Raw genomic sequence first — 17665 nt, 5'->3', positions numbered from 1 at the left:
GAGAGGATTCGTCGTGCTGACCACACGACACCTTGTAATCTGCAGAACTTCGGGCTGAGCAGCGGTCACTTGGTAGGCTAAGGCCCTTAAAGGGCTGTAGTGCCACGGGGTTTGGTTTGGTTTGGTGTCTTTAAAAGTAGGAAAGATTACAATATGAAGATAAAGTTGGAATTCAAGAGGACAAATTGGGGCAAAAAAATTAAATGGCGTACGGCTTTTAGTGCCGGGAGTGTCCGAGGACAAGTTCGGCTCGCCAGATGCAGGTCTTTTGATTTGACACCCGTAGGTGACCTGCACACCGTGATGAGGATGAAATGATGATGAAGACGACACATACACCCAATCTCCGTGCCAGCTAAATTAACCAATTATGGTTAAAATTCCCGACCCTGTCGGGAATCGAACCCAGGACCCCTGTGACAAAAGGCCAGCGTGCTAACCATTTAGCCATGGAGCCGGATAAAATTTGGGCAAATATTCGTTTACAAGAAGGGGAGTTAGGGATTGGAATAACTTACCAAGGGAGATGTTCAATAAATTTTCATTTCCTTTGCAATCATTTAAGAAAAGTCTAGGAAAACAATAGATAAGCAATCTGCCACCTGGGCAACCACCCTAAATGCAGATCAGTAGTGACTGATTGAAGCTGAACATGTTCACAACTCTGATGGCTTCTCAAGCATTACTCATGGTTGGGTTCTTTCTCCTTCTCTTCATGGTCACTGTAGCACTTATTCTTCACTTCAATTACAGTATCATTGTCCATTTGTACCTCCGTTGTAACTAGATCATCATCTGCTGTTAAGTACATTTCATAATCATGTTTATTCAGAATATCACAGTCCATCTTTTTGCAGCATTTCAGATAATGGCAAATTATTATCACTGTCATTGTTATCATCTTTAGCTTTGGCAGCATTTATTTATTCAGTTGATGAAATTCCCACATAGTGGATATCCTAATCCAAAGTGAGGTTTAAAATGATGTTATATAGGTTACATCTGTTGTTGTAATAAGCACGGCTGAAAAACACTTTCTTTATGAGGAAAATGTTGGTACCATGGAATACCTGACACTAAAGATGGGATGTCACTGAAACCAATGTAACTGTATATTTTTTCCTTTGTCTTTTCTAATTCTAACGTGTTAAATTTATTTATAGTTTCTAATTTGTGTGAATTTTGAGTGTTTGTGATTAGGGTTATGTTGCATCCTTCAGTATGAGCAATTAGTTTCACTTGCAATAAAACATGAAATGAATAATGGTGAGAGAAAAGACCGAGGAGAGACAAGGATAAGAAATGAGAGTTTGCGAGAAATTTAAAGATATTCAGTATTATAATGATGTTGCATGCAGTTAATGTAAAAGTTCAGTGCAATATATATATAAAACAAATTTCATCAGCACATGAAAATAATGACAGTTAAGTACAGGAAATTAAAATAGCAGAAGACAAATACAATATATGAAGACTGTAATAGTCAAGTACTATACAAGAAAATGGGAAGAGTCAAACATATGAAGATTACAGTAGTCAAATAAATGAGAATAGTAACCATCAAATTTTATAATGTAATTACCTCATACACAATATTCCCTTCTATTTCCAAGCTGCTCATACTATTCTGGAAGACAGAGAGTACTCCTCGTTTAATGTTCATCACCCAAGGAGATTCATCAGCATTAGGACAGAGTTCTTCCACTTTTCCATCTTGGAAGGAAAAGAGAAGAGGATGCCTTTCCAGAGCTTCAACAAATTCTGCCATGGCAGGAATGGGTTTGCGCTGGGCAGCGTCACTTGGATTTGAGTCCTCCACCACCACATCTCTCAGCTACAAAAATAATGTGTACATTTACAAGATTACAATCAATAAGTTTGTTAGGGTTTAAAAATAACAGAAAAGCATGGTTATTTTTAAAGAAACTATTCTGTTCATATGCATACCTGTAATCTGAAATCACATTGGGAAATGACAGAGACCTCTGCTGTAGCAGCCAAGTGAAGTCGTGACTCTTCCTTTGACGTCTCACTAATACCCGTTGATGTGTCTATCCGGTATTCATAGACATATGTGTGACCTGGTAAGTATTTGAACTTGGTGTTATCTGAAAGATACAAATATATTACATCAATAGACTTGCATAATAATTCTATAGATCTGCTTAAATTGAATAGTAATAATAATAATAATAATAATAATAATAATAATAATAATAATAATAATAATAATAATAATAATAATAATCTGGGAAGTCCTCAGCATCCTTTGGCATCAGCTGAAATGCATAGTACAGCCAGAAATTCAACACAGACAATCTACAACTGCTTACAGTTACACCCTGGAAGATGCAATAGCTAGAAAAATGTACACAGAATTTTAGGCAACTCTGACAGAATATGAGCATACAGACCCCACACAAAGACCAATATTACTCCACCAAAATCAAACAAAGAAGTTTGCCAATATTATAGAAACATTAAGTAAACAAACACTGCCAAGTCATGTAGCTGTTCATCAGATGTTCACTCAGACACACACCACAATTTACTGTGCAGCTCTAGTGGCTGTCAGACAAATGATGGGAAAATAAGATCTCTCAACAAAACTGTTAAACCAAGACCCACAGAACCACCTTGGCAGCATCGCGTGAAGAGACCAATAGCCGATCTCTGACAAGCTGTCAACAGTTTAACTGAGTATGCCAAAGACAATGAAAGTCTGAGGCTCTCTAAGCATGTGAACAAACTTTAAGGAATACCAATACGCATTCTGACCAAGATACAGTAAACATGACTATCACAGAGCACCTTAACACCATGAAATAAAAGCTCACTGCCCTTGCAAGACATCTAAAGTGTTACACAATAGCAGCAGAGAGAAAAACCCAAAATACTTTATTCAATAGAAACCAAAAGCAATTTTTACAATCAGCTACAGAGTACTTGATATGAACAATGAAAACAATGATGTACCAAATGAAGGCAGTATTGCATCTTACTGGGCATCAATATGGTCAACACCTGTCGAGCACAATGAAACTGTACACTGGATCCTATAGTTAGAAAATTTGTCTGACAATACTGAAGATATGTTACAAGGAGATGTGAAGACCAAAGAAGTAAAGAAAGCAATTAGTAACTTGCACAGCTGGAAGACACCAGGAACTGATAGGATTCAGAATTATTAGTATAAGTATTTCACGTATATGCACAGGCTCCTTAACCTGCATATAGATAACTTCATTCAAGAGTCAAGTATAGTGCCACATTTTTTCATGACAGGTATTACTTGAAGTCAAAAGCTGTAAAGAACAATTGATAACATTGTTAGGGAGCAAGCTTAGTAGAAACAGAGGAACCTGTATAGGCCTACATGCTCCATAGACTTTAGAAAAGCATTAGACTCCATTCCCCATACTTGGCTCTTGAAAGTGTACAAGAATGACCCAGTAATTGTCTTATTCCTCAGAACAATAATGGAAATGTGGAACACAAGTATCAACATATAGATACTAGACTCATACCTATCAAAAGGGGTATGTTTCAAGTAGTCTCCCTGAGCCCTCCTCTATGGTTCTGTTTGGCACTCAGTCTATTCTCACAATTTTTTAAATCAACTGGTTATGGGTTTGAAGTCCGGCTCCATGGCTAAATGTTTAGAGTGCTGGCCTTTGGTCACAGGCGTCCCAGGTTCGATTCCTGGCAGGGTCAGGAATTTTAACCATCATTGATTAATTTCTCTGGCATGGGGGCTGGGTGTATGTGTCATCTTCATCATCATTTCATCCTCATCACAATGCGCAGGTCGCCTACGGGAGTCAAATCAAAAGACCTGCATCTGTCAAGCCGAACATGTCCTCAGACACTCCTGGCACTAAAAGCCATATGTGATTTCAATTTCTTGGGTTTAACATCAAAGATAATGTGCCACCTATACCATCGGGAAAAGATTTTGTGCAGCTTTAGGATCCAGATCACAAACACATAAAACATTCCTCCCCTCAGCCACAATGAGACATACAAATACCTAGGCTACAACCAGGGAACAACAGTACAGCATAAGGAAATTTTAAAAAAAGAAATCTCTCACTACTGTTTAGCTTCAATGGGGAATGTGAGACCCTACATTCTAAGCTCACAGGCAAGAATACTATAAAGGTTATGAATATTTTTGCTACACCAACTCTGACATACTCTTTTGGCATTATCCAATGTACCAAGACTGATCTCCATCATCTACAGACAAAAACAAACATATTGTTAACCGAAAACCACAGGCATCACCTAAGAAATTCTGAAGAAAGACTCAATTTGTCCCATTCTGTTAGGGGTCAAGAGCCTTCAGAGAGAAAAATTGCATAACTCATAGTTTGCATCACTGAGTTCTTTCTTCTACAGAGAAAAAGGAAACTTCGTAAAGAAAAGTGCTATAGTAACTGCAGATAAGAATTTAACACCACTCAATCTCAGTGCTACAGAAAACTCGTCACTCAGCTGCATGTCGATAACAGAGCATTGCATGCTTGGGTGACACACTCAGATGTATTCCCAGAGTGAGAAGGCTTTATGTTCACCATTTAGGACCAAGTTATTGCAACTAAAATCTACAGATACTGCAGGATCAACTGGTAGAATCTGACCTCTGTCACTGATACTCCACATCCAGTATGACAGTTCAACACATCATCTCTGGATGCTGATTATTGGCAAATGTGGACTGCAGATATAGGCACAATCAAGTAGCAAAAATAATCCATAAGAAACTGTATGGTACCAACTCAATGAGTAATCAACACCTTACTGGAAGTACACACCACTGTCAGTCCTTGAAAACAAGTACTGTAGTCTTTATTGGGATAGAAGTATCATGACTGAAAAGACAATATCGTATAATAGTCCAGTCATTTATCATTGCCCCAGAGGAGTGCAACAGGCTTCGGCAGCCGGCACATTTCCTATCCTCACCGCTAGATGGGGGCTTCATTCATTCCATTCCTGACCCAGTTGAATAACTGGAAACAGGCTGTGTGGATTTTCAGTCCAGACATCATGCAACTTGATAAGATCAAGAAAACCTGCTACAACACAAATATTGCATGCCTTAGTTCCCACAAACTGCAAGCAAAATTTTTTGTAGGTGAATTAAAATGAATAAAATAAATAAATTATTATTCTATTTTATGCACAATATCGCACAATATTACAGTTGGTATTGAGTACTTCTTCCATGCTACACAGAAAAATATCCAAGTACACTGATTTGTTGGTGAAAATTAAAGCAATGTGCAGAGCTAAAGAAGTTGTCACATTACCAATAAAATCATAGCATACAATGGTCTTATTTCAAAGTAATTGTATAACAACCTCACAATTTCTAAATCTGTCCACTGAACTACATTGAACTTCAAAAAGCAGTCATGTTAGCCACCTGTCACATCATCCAGATGTTTTGGAAATGGAAAATCCTGACTCCCCCCATGTGAATGATCAGTAGTTTTGCATATCATTTGTATGTAAATATGTATATATAATTATACACAGTGCCTCTTCCTTCTATGTAGCATGGGAGAAGTACTCAATACCAATTTTAATATTGTGCAATATTGAGCATAAGAGAGAATAATAATTTATTCATTTTAATTCACCTACAAAAATGTTTCGTATTAACTTTAATACAATGGAACATCACCAATGTCTTTCTTTCATATTTTAGGCAGAACTAGTAATTATAGAGTTTTCATCACATTACCTTTCTTCTGGAAGTGGTTTAACATTGTGCTAACATGAACACTTCCCCAGCAACGCTGGAATGGGAAAGGGAAGGTAGTGTCTGTGGCCTTAATACAGGTACAGGCCCAGAATTTGTGTGGTGTGAAAGGAAATCACTCAAAACCACTTTCAGAGCAGTTTACTGTGTGGTTTAAACTTCACTGCAAGCTCATAACTACACATCCCCTACCATGTAACCAACTTGCATGGTTACTTTATTTTCTATGTTCTTCTTTATGCTTTGGGCAATCATGTGACACAGATGGTTAGGCATTCATCTCCTCTTCCCATTGTTGTGAGATGAAAATAAATCTTGACATTTAAAAAAAACTTTGTCATAAATTATAGATACTTGTGTCAATCAATTTATTAGCAAGTTTAACAAACCATGTAAAATGATAACTTCACTTCTGTTTTCAACAGTAAATAAAGTATTTTTCTGGGTGATTATCTACTTTTTTTATATGGTCATTCTCAGAAACTTTGTCTCTTATTTGATACTAATATTATGATAGAGAGGTAGTTTTGTATATTTTGGTCATAGAGTGCATGGTATTTGAATTATGTCCGTTTCATTGAGAGTATCAGTGCTTTGAGATATAGCATGAATACAGGGTGGTCAGAAACAACGTGACTGGGTATATGATCATCAGATGGTTGCTCATGCTGATAAATAATTTGAAAGAAATGATTGATATCTCGCACCATTTTCATTTAATCAGCTGTTGAAGTTAGCCAATCAGATCACTTCGAGGGGCAAATTTAAATGGACTTTGCACGACACTGTTGCTAAATCTGCACATGACCTAAGAACGGCTTGAGAGCCGTGTCGAGAAATCAGTATCAAACACAAACAAACCGTTGATTTCAGCCAGTGTCACTGCATTGTATTTGCTGTGGCGTGATACTGTCAGCTAGGAGGTCTGTATTCACACTCCTCTCCTGGCAAAGTTTCATTCTTTGACTGGTGCTCTCATGCCGTTTCTAAGCCATGTAAAGATTTAGCAACACTGCCTCACAAAGCCCATTTGAATTCGCCCGCAAAGTGATCTTGTTGGCTAACTTCAGCACCTGACGAAATGACAGTGGTGCAAGATATAGAATTATTTGTTTCAAATTATTTATCAGCATGACCAACCCTCTAATGCTCATATAACCAGTTCACGTTGTTTCTGATCACCCTGTATTTATGCTATATCTCAAATCACTGATACTCTCAATGAAATGTGTACAATATTTCATAACTGTTGTAGAGTGTTACGGATGTTTTCTTTAGTGTTAAGGTAGAGAACTTGTATGCTAGTGCTATTGTCTATTTATTTCCTCAGTAAGTGGTTGGCAAGTGCAGATTCTTTATTATGCTTGAGATGTGTTCTGTCGTCTTTGTCTTGAAAATTTCAACCTATTTATGTAATGCAGAATTTGAAAGCATGAATAATATAGTAGCTTAGCTGCTGGCTTTCCATCTAGATAATGGCGTATGATCTTTAGAGAGGCCTGCTGCAGGTCTTTTGAGTTGACACCCTATTAGCGACATGTGCATCTGCGAGGGTGTGGCCCTACCTAAGATGAATTCTATTGTTGAAGATGGCACCAAACACCCAGTCTCTGAGCCAGAGAAATTAACCAATGAAGGTTAAAATCCCTGACCCAGTCAGGGATCAAGCCTGATGTCATTTGATGGCTAGAGAGCTAGCTAGACTTACTCTCATTCGTGACCTGCCAAGGTCAGGGACCTAAATCAAGCATCTGAGCTGTATGTTAAAGCAAGCAAAAACCTAGCCTGCGTGAGGCAAACACATAGCTTAGCAAAAAGCATTGACCAATAAGCATGCAGAATACAAACCGAACAGATATCCACATAATCATCATCATTTTACAGTTCCAGGTTCCAGGGTACTGTTGGCGAGCCTCTTCCATTTTGTCTTATTGAGATACGTTCTGTTGTTAATGACGTCCTCCAGTGTCCTTCCCCGATCTGCAATGTCCATCTTTACGATGTCCATCCAGTGGGTTCTTGGTCTTCCTACCATCCATTTCCCTGCCACATGTCGCTCCAAGTTAACATATGTTGTCCTTGTTGGCTCCATCCTCATTACATGCCCAAATCACCTTAGTCTGGACATGCTGATCCGATCTAACAATGATGTAACAATCCCAGCTTCCTTCCTAACCACATCATTCCTCAACTTGTCCAGTTTGTTTTCTTGGATTGTGGACCTAACGAACTTCATCTCGGATGCCTGCAACCTTGATGAGTCTTTCTTAGTGAGGGTGCAGGTTTCAATACCATAGGTTAAGATTGGTATAAAGTACTGACTGAACATCACCAGCTTTGATTTTGTTAGTACTTTGGGATCCCAAAGGAGTGTTCATACTTGCTGGTAAAAGTAAGAGCTCTTCTGCACTCTATTTGCCACCTCCTTTGTGGCTAGTGTATCTCAAGATATTACACTGCTGAGGTATGTAAAGTTTTCCATACTTTCTAGTGGATGGTTTCCTAGCATGATGTTCCACATCCAACGATATTCAGATAGAATATTCCAGTCCCACTGAGTACATTCTAAAAATACCTTCTTCCTATTGCCTGAAATAATAAACTGTTTGAGAGTGGTCTCCTTTTCAATACAATGTTATATATTCACTTAGTTTTAACGGAATATACAGTTATCTTAACATAGTAGAACATGTTTTGTCTTCATTTCAGCTACAACTTCACATTCCATTATTTTGAAAAAGATATACATATGTAGATTAAAATTAACCTTTAAAAATGTTAAACATTTAGAATAACTAACTGACACTGTTGTATTTAATGCCTTAAAATGAGTAGCGGTAATGTTTTTTTATCAAAATGATAATCAGAATAGCTATGAAGGGGAAAATACATTGCCGTTCTCATAGAACATGCACCGAGTTTAAAATCTGATCAAACATTAAAATGGATTGTCCATATGACAACTTCTTCTTCTGCTAGTTGCTTTACGTCGCACCGACACAGATAGGTCATATGACAACTCAATGATATTACAGGTGGAAGTATACCAACTTCACATTGAGGAATTCACAGTCCTATTTAACTATATATTTAAGTATATGATAGGGACTAACTGAACTGGGAAACACCTCTCAAAAAAATAAATAGTGGTGAAATAACTTGAAGGAAATGTGACTTGGTGGAGAAACCAATACGGAACCTGAAGAAAACCACTGATATCCAATTGTGAAGGAATTTTTAGTCCAAATATGCTTGAGATAGGAGTCACATAATGATGGAGGTTTGAATCCTATGGTGAAATTTTCATGTTATGTGGCATCAAAAAGGGTATCTGGTCTTAAATCCATTATCAAAACCCAGTATGAGTCAGGGTGTATCAATCAATCATCAATGATCTGCATTTAAGGCTGTCACCCAGGTGGCAGATTCCCTATCAGTTATTTACCGAGCCTTTTCTTAAATATTTTCAAAGAACTTGGAAATTTATTGAACATTTCCCTTGATAAATTATTCTTATCCTTCATTCCTCATCCTATAAATGAATATTTACCCCATTTTGTCCTCTTGAATTAAAACTTTTTCTTCTTCATCATAAGAGCAATTTCAATTCATTGTTCCTTGTTGTTTCCTCTTAAAACCTTATTTTTTAAAATCTCTCTTGCCATAGTTTCCTCTTCTCTTCTTCTTTCCTCTTCTTTCTAAATCTTTCTTGACCTCTTGAATCTAGCTTGTTGTTGACATTATCTCCAAAAGGTACTTAAACATTTGGTTTAATAATCTGTTATCATCCATTCTATAGGTATGCCCCAAAAAATAGCAATCTCCTTTTTTTTATTGTTTCTTTTATATTTTCTATGCTTTGGTGTATTTCTTTATCTGTTAGGTCATTAGCTCAGAGGCTGGTTGGTTCCTCAAATAGCACCACCACAAAAACCAATGGCAGAACCAAAATGAGGCGTACTACGCAAGATGAGGAGTGAGATAGTTTGCTATTGATTTCCTCAGACAGTGCTATTGTAGCATAACTAACCCTATGAGTAACACTTTTCATAACACTCAGATGCCCTGGTTGTGCTCCGAATGTCATTACTCAGCACCACCCATACCTCAGCAGCTTCCATATTGTCACAGTCAAGAATGAGACTGGGACCTTGGTGGAAGCTACACTTTGCTCTCATGTGTGCCAAGAGATTGATGCAAAAGTACTGTATCCATCAAGAAATGACAACAGGCAGTATATTTCCTTATTACTTCTTAATTTTCATTGTTCTGTTATTTTTACTTGACCTAAGATTTTTCTCACAATTCTTCTTTCTATTCAAGTTTATCTAGACATTCACTTGCATAAAGATATTCTAGTTTCATCACTTTATTGTAATGCCTTATTTAAAGAGTTTTAGATAAACATATTTTGTTGTAAACATTCTTAGTGATGCCATATGCTCTTTCCATTTTATGTAACTTTATCTTCATGTTATGATCTTCCCAACTTGTAAAATCTCCACTCAAGCTTATTCATCTACTAATGCCATTTCTCCGCTGGCAACTCGGAAGATGATGACCACATTACGTTTTGTACAGGTGTCTGTCAGTGAGTGTTAAGTTCCAGCTGTTATCCTTACCAACAAAAATAGCATACAAAGGATGAGCTGAAGAAAGTTTATATGCCTGTGTGATGGATGTTGTTTCTGGGTTGAATTTGGTGAAGAGTTCTGTTTTTTGTTCTGAACACTGTTTTGTACGCTACTTTTCTGAAATATTTAGCAAGTTTTAGTGTCTATTGAAATATGCCAGTGTGACTTTGCCTCTTTATTCTGATTTTTGGGTATGTAATGTTTATTGTTCTTTGTTTTGTATAGTTTGACCAGATCCATCTCTGATGAGATTCAGTATGCAGAGTGTACTGTGGATAACCTAGTTTGCACTAAATCTTGATTGTTACTTTCATTTATCTGTCTCAGTCCATCCTTGCCTTTGACAATATAAAAGTAACTGAGGTACAAGTATTACTAGTAACACCATTCCTCATGCAGCCCGTTCCTGTGATGAATGGTGTGGAAGTGTTGCTCATGGGGTTGGTTGGTGTATACGTTTCAGTGATATATAACAACATTTTCTGGCTTGGTTTTCAGCCAGGGGTAAAATTGTACTTCTCCAGAATGACACAAGGGTTGATGAATTTCAGTTAACAATGGCAGAGCATTGTTGAGAAAATGTATCTGTCACATTATTTTCTAAACCAGGCCTATAAATTATTTCATAATTGTAGCATGTTAATCCCAATCATAATCTTAAAAAATGTTCATTCTTCACCTTTCCGGAAACTCAGGTGTCAGGTATGAAGGAAACAGATTTCTGATCAATAATTAATAAAAAATGATGGCTCATTAAGTAATGTCTCCATTTGCGAATGCTTTCAACGATAGCATAAGCTGCCTTTTCTATTGCTGCTTGGCACTGTTGTGCTGAAGGGAAAAAGCTATGTATAGGCTGTTTTCTGAAAGAGTTGCAGCAATGGTTTTTGTCAGAAACATCTATGTCTATGGTGAACATAGTTTCTGCGTTTATTGGAGATTTACAACATTTTCTACTTACTTCTTCAGCCTTCTGAATCATCATCATCATCATCATCATGAATTCCTTCCAGCAAGCTGGGTAGGGTGTTTAAGAATGATGTGCTTCCATTTATTATAGTCCTGGTATTCTTGTTTCCTCTCTAGGGCATCCCTAAATTTCTCCCCTCTTCTCTAGGTCTTTTCTTATCTGGTCTAACCACGTTTTTCGAGGGTGTCCAATTGATCTTCGTCCCAGAACGATCTTTTCAAAATACTTCTTTGGTGTTTGAGTCACCTGCATCTGCTTAACATGTCCTAGGCACTTCAGTCTTGCAACACTCAGCCTTTCTTCCATGGAGCCTACTGAATATTAAGAAGAAATTTACTCTTCACTAAAATTTGAATTGTTGACCTTTAATGCCGCACCCTCTGCATACAGCCTCCCTAGCAGGACAGATGTTTCTTGGGTGTTTATCTAAATCACCAAAGTAGCAATGCATGGTAATAGCTGCTGATACGTCCTCGGATTCCTCATCTGCTGACACAAAATTTAATGCTGCTGGTGTATGAGTCTTATAAAACAATGATATTTTTGAGCTAGTTCTAATGCCCAAAGCTGACCAAAGGCATCATGTTATGCCGCCAGATTCAAGGAGTTTTTGCCTTGTAAGAGACTCATGTAAACCACTGATAAAAGCATCTTGGATGAACTCGACTCTGTTTGCCTCAGCAGTTACTGTCTTAAAGTTACATTCTTTGCCTACTTGCTTCAGTATCCCAAGATTTTGTAATTGACTCACCTACTTGCTGTTTTTGTGTTGCAAGCTTGTGGAGAGCAAACACTTCATTCATCGGCCTCGCAAATAAGCGCTGTAAAATAGCAATATCATCATTAATTGTTCCACAGTTACCAATGTGGTCTTAAATTGGAGCAGATTGACTAAGAGTGTAAGTTTGTTTTGATAATTAGCTTGACGAGTTGTAATGAAATTTTGGAAAGTCAGATACCAGTGAATCCATTCCAGCGATGTTAATATCTAACTTGTCTGGATGCTGTAGACAATCCATGGTGGATTCAGTTCCTTTTCTTTATTATAAGATTACCTATGTTTAATAAATTGTTGTGATTTAAAATTAGAAATGTTTACATTTTTAAAGGTTTTATTTCATGTGATCAAAGCATAATATTCAAACAAAATCCAAGAAAATGTAACAATATTTATTTAAGAATACAGCTTTCATAGAGATAAAACAACAAGCAAAGAGATTAAATTTATAAAACAACTTTTTAAAATATCATCTCACTAACAAGGTACCTACCAACATTTTCAAAGAACAGGCACAATTATAATCTCATGTGCTAAAAGACCACATCATGCAGAAATACCTCAATGCTGGTGATTATTGTTTTAAGGTCACTATTTAGCTCAAGGCTCCAATGACCAATCAAATATAAGAAGATCAGGAATTTCAACCAATCAACAGCTGTCTATTGCTTCTATTTGCTCTACCTTCTAGAGCCATTAAAAAAAAAAAAAAAAGCAGCTTGAAAAAAGGGGAAAGGAAAAGAAGGGAGATCTGACTGGATTTGTATGCAATGGAGGCCATGGCAAATTTGATCATGGTCTGGCATAAAACCAAGGCCTACGACACCATGAATTCACTAGCCTCATATTGATATTACCACAAACTCTGCTAGTCACAGGGTTACCATGAACCAAACAATCTGTGAACTGTGTGATCAGTTTTGTGACTGATATCATGCTTCTCATTATGTTAAATGGGACAGATTCCTAATTTAATTCTGCATTAACTCATAATTTAACATTAGGTAGTTCTGCACATCTTGTACACATTATTCAATGTACCATTGGTTTTATTTTATCACTTTCGTATTATCGCAACTTCCTTCATCTTTATAGCTTCTTCTCTCTAACATCGTACTTCTGTTGTCTTCAGTAATACATTTCATAACTGTGTTGTTCTGATGAAGCCTACAGCCCACATATTTGAAGACTGTAGCCCAAAGAGTTTAAATGCAAAATTAAAACAGTATAAGCATTTCTGTGCTGGAAATTTTGTACTCTGTATTGGCTATGTGTACCTGTGCATTTCATTTGTTTTATATTTATGCCCCTTTATTATTGTACTGGAGGTACACCCACCCCATGGATTTAAATTAAGCACCTTTGACAGGGCCATCTATAACTGGGACATCAAACTATGTGGTAGAAGAAGTTTGAACGATTTTTGACAGAGGTCTCTACTGTCAACCTAGGTGCTCCCTCTTATGAGAGGATAGACAATTAAAATTCCAGATAAAATGTGTTATTCATTAGTTGGTAAAACTGAACTGTTCATAAATTGTTTTTGTTCTAAAGTTATCAATACAGTAGAGTCTCGATTATCCTACCTAAACGGGACCTGGAGTACATCGGATCACCGAAAATGTCGGATAATACAGATTAACTTTGAAAATGAACCAAAACAAACAGGAAGGCTATACTGTACTGTATTACTAAAACAATGGCATGTCTTACGGTACCGGTAATCTATTAAATTATCAATTTAATTGTACAGTACGTGCAATATTGAACGAAAACATTCCAAATGTTTTACAAAAAGAAACTTGTCAACAATGTCTGCCTGCCTGCTGATTCATGTTTTCTTGCTGCAAGATCCCACCATCGAAGAAAAATCAACACCTCCGTTTCGCTTGCTTCCAGCTGTTGCTTAACGTAGGTTTATGCCATTTCTGGTGCACTTAATCCTTCACTGTGAGTCATCGTTTTTCTCCTTTTGTTCTGCAGTGTCTTCTTCTTCATCTTCTTCTTCTTCTTCTTCTTCTTCGTCATCCTCGTTTTCCTTAGCATTCACAAAATCAAAAATATCAGGGTCAGTTAGTTCAAACAGCTGATCTTGTGCACACCACTTACTCACCTCTTGAGTCGTAGCAACCTCACAGTCAGGAATGCAATTCAGTAAGGGAACAATGTTTTCCATGTCTTCTTGTACCACCTCCTCTCGATGTTCAACCTCACTCAACAATATGTTCCAAGACTTTGCTAATGTTGTTGTTTCAACTTCTTCCCAAGACTGTGCTATCTAGTATGCCATGCCTTTCATGTTGATTTGTTTTAACTTTCCTATCATGTCATTGCCATTGTTCATTTCCTCTATCAGGGATGAAAGGAGTTTCCGCCAATATTTCCTCTTCAGTGTTTCCAACACACCTTGATCCATTGGCTGGCATAATGACGTCACATTAGGAAAGAGGAACATGACTTTGACGTCACCACTTCTAAGTTGCTCTTCATTCCGGTGTGATGGAACATTATTTAGTAGAAGAAGAGCTTTTCTAGGGAGATTATTTGAAGCTGGAAATTTTTCTAGAACAAACTGTGTAAAATACCCATCTTTAAAAATGTCAGCAGACATCCAGGCAGCCTTCTGATTCGTATAATGGACTGGAAGAGCATTAACAGAAATGTTTTTAAATGCCCTAGGCTTCTTTGCTTTACCGATAATAAGCAATTTTGCTTTTGAGTTCCCAGTAACTTTACTGCAGGCAAGAACAGTAACTCTCTCCTTACTATGCTTCTAGCCAGGTGCAGACGTCTCGGCTTGGGCTGCGAGAGTTTTTGACGGCAGCATTTTGAAATTTAGCCCAGTCTCATCACAATTGAATATCTGATCATGAGATAACCCTTCAGCAAGAATTATTTCTTCAAATTCCTTTTTAAATTTCACAACCTTAATCAATCAATCACTACTGATCTGCATTTAGGGCAGTCGCCCTGGTGGCAAATTCCCTATCAGTTATTTTCCTAGTCTTTTCTTAAATGATTGCAAAGAAATTGTAAATTTATTGAACATCTCCTGTGGTAAGTTATTCCAATCCCTAACTCCCCTTCCTACAAACGAATATTTGCCCCAATTTGTCCTCTTGAATTCCAACTTTATCTTCATATTTTGATCTTTCCTACTTTTAAAGACACCGCCCAAACTTATTTGTCTACTGAGGTCCTCCCACGCCATCTCTCCACTGACAGCTCAGAACATACCACTTACATATAATCCAATCAACATACCACTTAGTCGAGCAGCTCATCTCCTTTCTCCCAAGTCTTACCAGCCCAAACTTTGCAAAATTTTTGTAACGCTACTCTTTTGTCAGAAATCATCCAGAACAAATTGAGCTGCTTTTCTTTGGATTTTTCCAGTTCTTGAATCAAGTAATCCTGGTGAGGGTCCCATACACCGCAACCATACTCTAGTTGCTGTCTTACCAGAGACTTGTATGCCCTCTCCTTTACATCCTTACTACAACCCCTAAATACCCTCATAACCATGTGCAGAGATCTGTACCTCATCGGATTTAGCAGACAGTTTTTCTCCACAGATATTAAGCTGCTTAATGCCGGACCATTTTTTTCATTTTTTTTTTCACTGATCAAGCCACCCAGCACTGGCAGTAAAATTAGGGTCTCCTTCATTAAACTCCTTCTGGAAATACACCGCTTTATTTTGCAGAATGGGCCAGATATTGGCAGGCCCTTTTCCTGGTTTTGAGTGAACCAAAGAAATAGTGCTTCACTTACTTTTTCTTATTCACATTTTTTCATTGTTTTTCTGTCTGGCTCAATGGCTAGCATGCTGGCATTTGGTCACAGGGTTCCCGGGTTCGATTCCTGGCAGGGTCGGGAATTTTAACCATAATTGGTTAATTCCGCTGGCACGTGGCTGGGTGTATGTGTCGTCTTCATCATCATTTCATCTTCATCACGACGCGCAGGTCGCCTAGGGGAGTCAAATCAAAAGACATGCACTTGGTGAGCCGAACTTGTCTGTGGCCACTCCTGACACTAAAAGCCACACTCCCTTTCATTGTCTTTCTAATTTTCAGTGCATCACTTGTTTCTCTAGTAGAGCACCACTTTTCAATTTCCTCCCTCCTTTTTTTTTTTTTTTTCCAGTCTTCCACTGTAACACGTTCCTCCCGACACTAAAAGCCATACGCCCTTTCATTGTTTTTCTAATTTTCAGTGCATCACTTGTTTCTCTAGTAGAGCACCACTTTTCAATTTCCTCCCTCCTTTTTTTTTTTACAGTCTCCCACTGTAACACATTCAACACCATAATCTGAAGCCACTTTTTGAAGAGTTTCCCCTTTGTCCAGTCTCTTTAACGCACTCTTGTCATCCATAGAAGGAATCACTTTCTTTCGTTTACTCGCCATACTGACAGAGGGTATGAAAACTATAACATCCGCACTCAACCAATACTACACTGAACAATGACTGAAGACTCGCTGCACCTGTCCTTGAGGAAAAACCGGTCCTATCACCAGCAGTCAGCCAGTGCTTGTCACACGGTCGCACCCTCCAAACCGGGTGTCCCAGAATTCAGTCTCCACCAAAAGTTCAAATTAAGTTTACCAGTGTCGGATAACACGGAATGTTGGATCAGTGAAGGTCGGTTGAGCGAAACTCTACTCTACTTCTATCTCTTACCGCCAGCGTAATATTTCAGCCAATAAGAAATTTTTGATATTTATTAAATTAACCAATAGGAATTGTGAGTGTGTCAGGGCTTAGGCCCAGAGAAATCTGGAAACTTCCTCTCCATTATAAAAGCTTGGACCATTCGTGCCATGTTGTCTATTGTGATCGCTCCAGTCAAGAGGTTTAGAGTGTGTTTGTAATGGAGGCAGGGGGAAGGGCTCCTGGTCCATCTCCGGGAGGTCCACCTGCTCAAGGTAATGGCAGACTGTGTGTAATCTTGTAATAGTCTCTGAAAGATAGCTTGAGGGGAAGGTTTCAAATTTTTGGAAATGTAACTTATATTTTCTCAATGTAAATTTCAAACTTTAAATGTAAATTTCAAATAATTCTCAGGTCTAGTCTAACTAAGGGAATAAAGAGTGGTGCCCTCTTGCATTCACCCTTCAACTTGGTATTGAGGTGACTATGTTTTCGTAAAACTTAAACTGATCTCGTAATTTTGTAACTTAAAAATTTTCTTTTCATCTAGTCACCTCCTTAGGCTTAGCCTCTGTAACGTCAGGTCATAAGGCCAAATAGGGTTTTAAGTATTTTCGTGTGAATTTCAAGGAGTGCAAGAGTTCACCTCCTAACATTTTGATTTTCAACCAGTAACTTTAACATTGGTACATATGGACTAGGCGATCAAAACGAAAGAGGAGAATGCTAGAATATCTCACAGCCGAAAATCTCTATGGCATGAATACTTTCTTTAAAAAGCCCAAACAACGAAAATGGACATGGAAGAGCCCCGATGGACAAACCAAGAATGAGATAGATTTTATCCTGACCAACAA

At 37.8% G+C, this 17665-nt stretch overlaps 1 protein-coding gene across 1 annotated transcript in view; it reads right to left on the bottom strand.

Annotated features, from left to right (window-relative positions):
* Window positions 1-17665, bottom strand: part of LOC136874458 (uncharacterized) — a 296911-nt gene that overhangs the window by 246005 nt on the left and 33241 nt on the right. The window contains exons 3-4 of the mRNA XM_067148087.2: window positions 1948-2108; window positions 1583-1834 (exon numbers count right to left, since the gene is read on the bottom strand). Of these exons, the coding sequence (XP_067004188.2) occupies window positions 1583-1834; window positions 1948-2108 (413 nt within the window). The remainder of the gene's footprint in view (window positions 1-1582; window positions 1835-1947; window positions 2109-17665) is intronic.

This window comes from Anabrus simplex, chromosome 5 (genome assembly GCF_040414725.1).
Source record: "Anabrus simplex isolate iqAnaSimp1 chromosome 5, ASM4041472v1, whole genome shotgun sequence".
Classification (NCBI taxonomy): domain Eukaryota; kingdom Metazoa; phylum Arthropoda; class Insecta; order Orthoptera; family Tettigoniidae; genus Anabrus; species Anabrus simplex.
The sequence above is the reverse complement of the archived record's forward strand: the minus strand, read 5'-3'. Positions and strand labels throughout refer to the sequence as shown.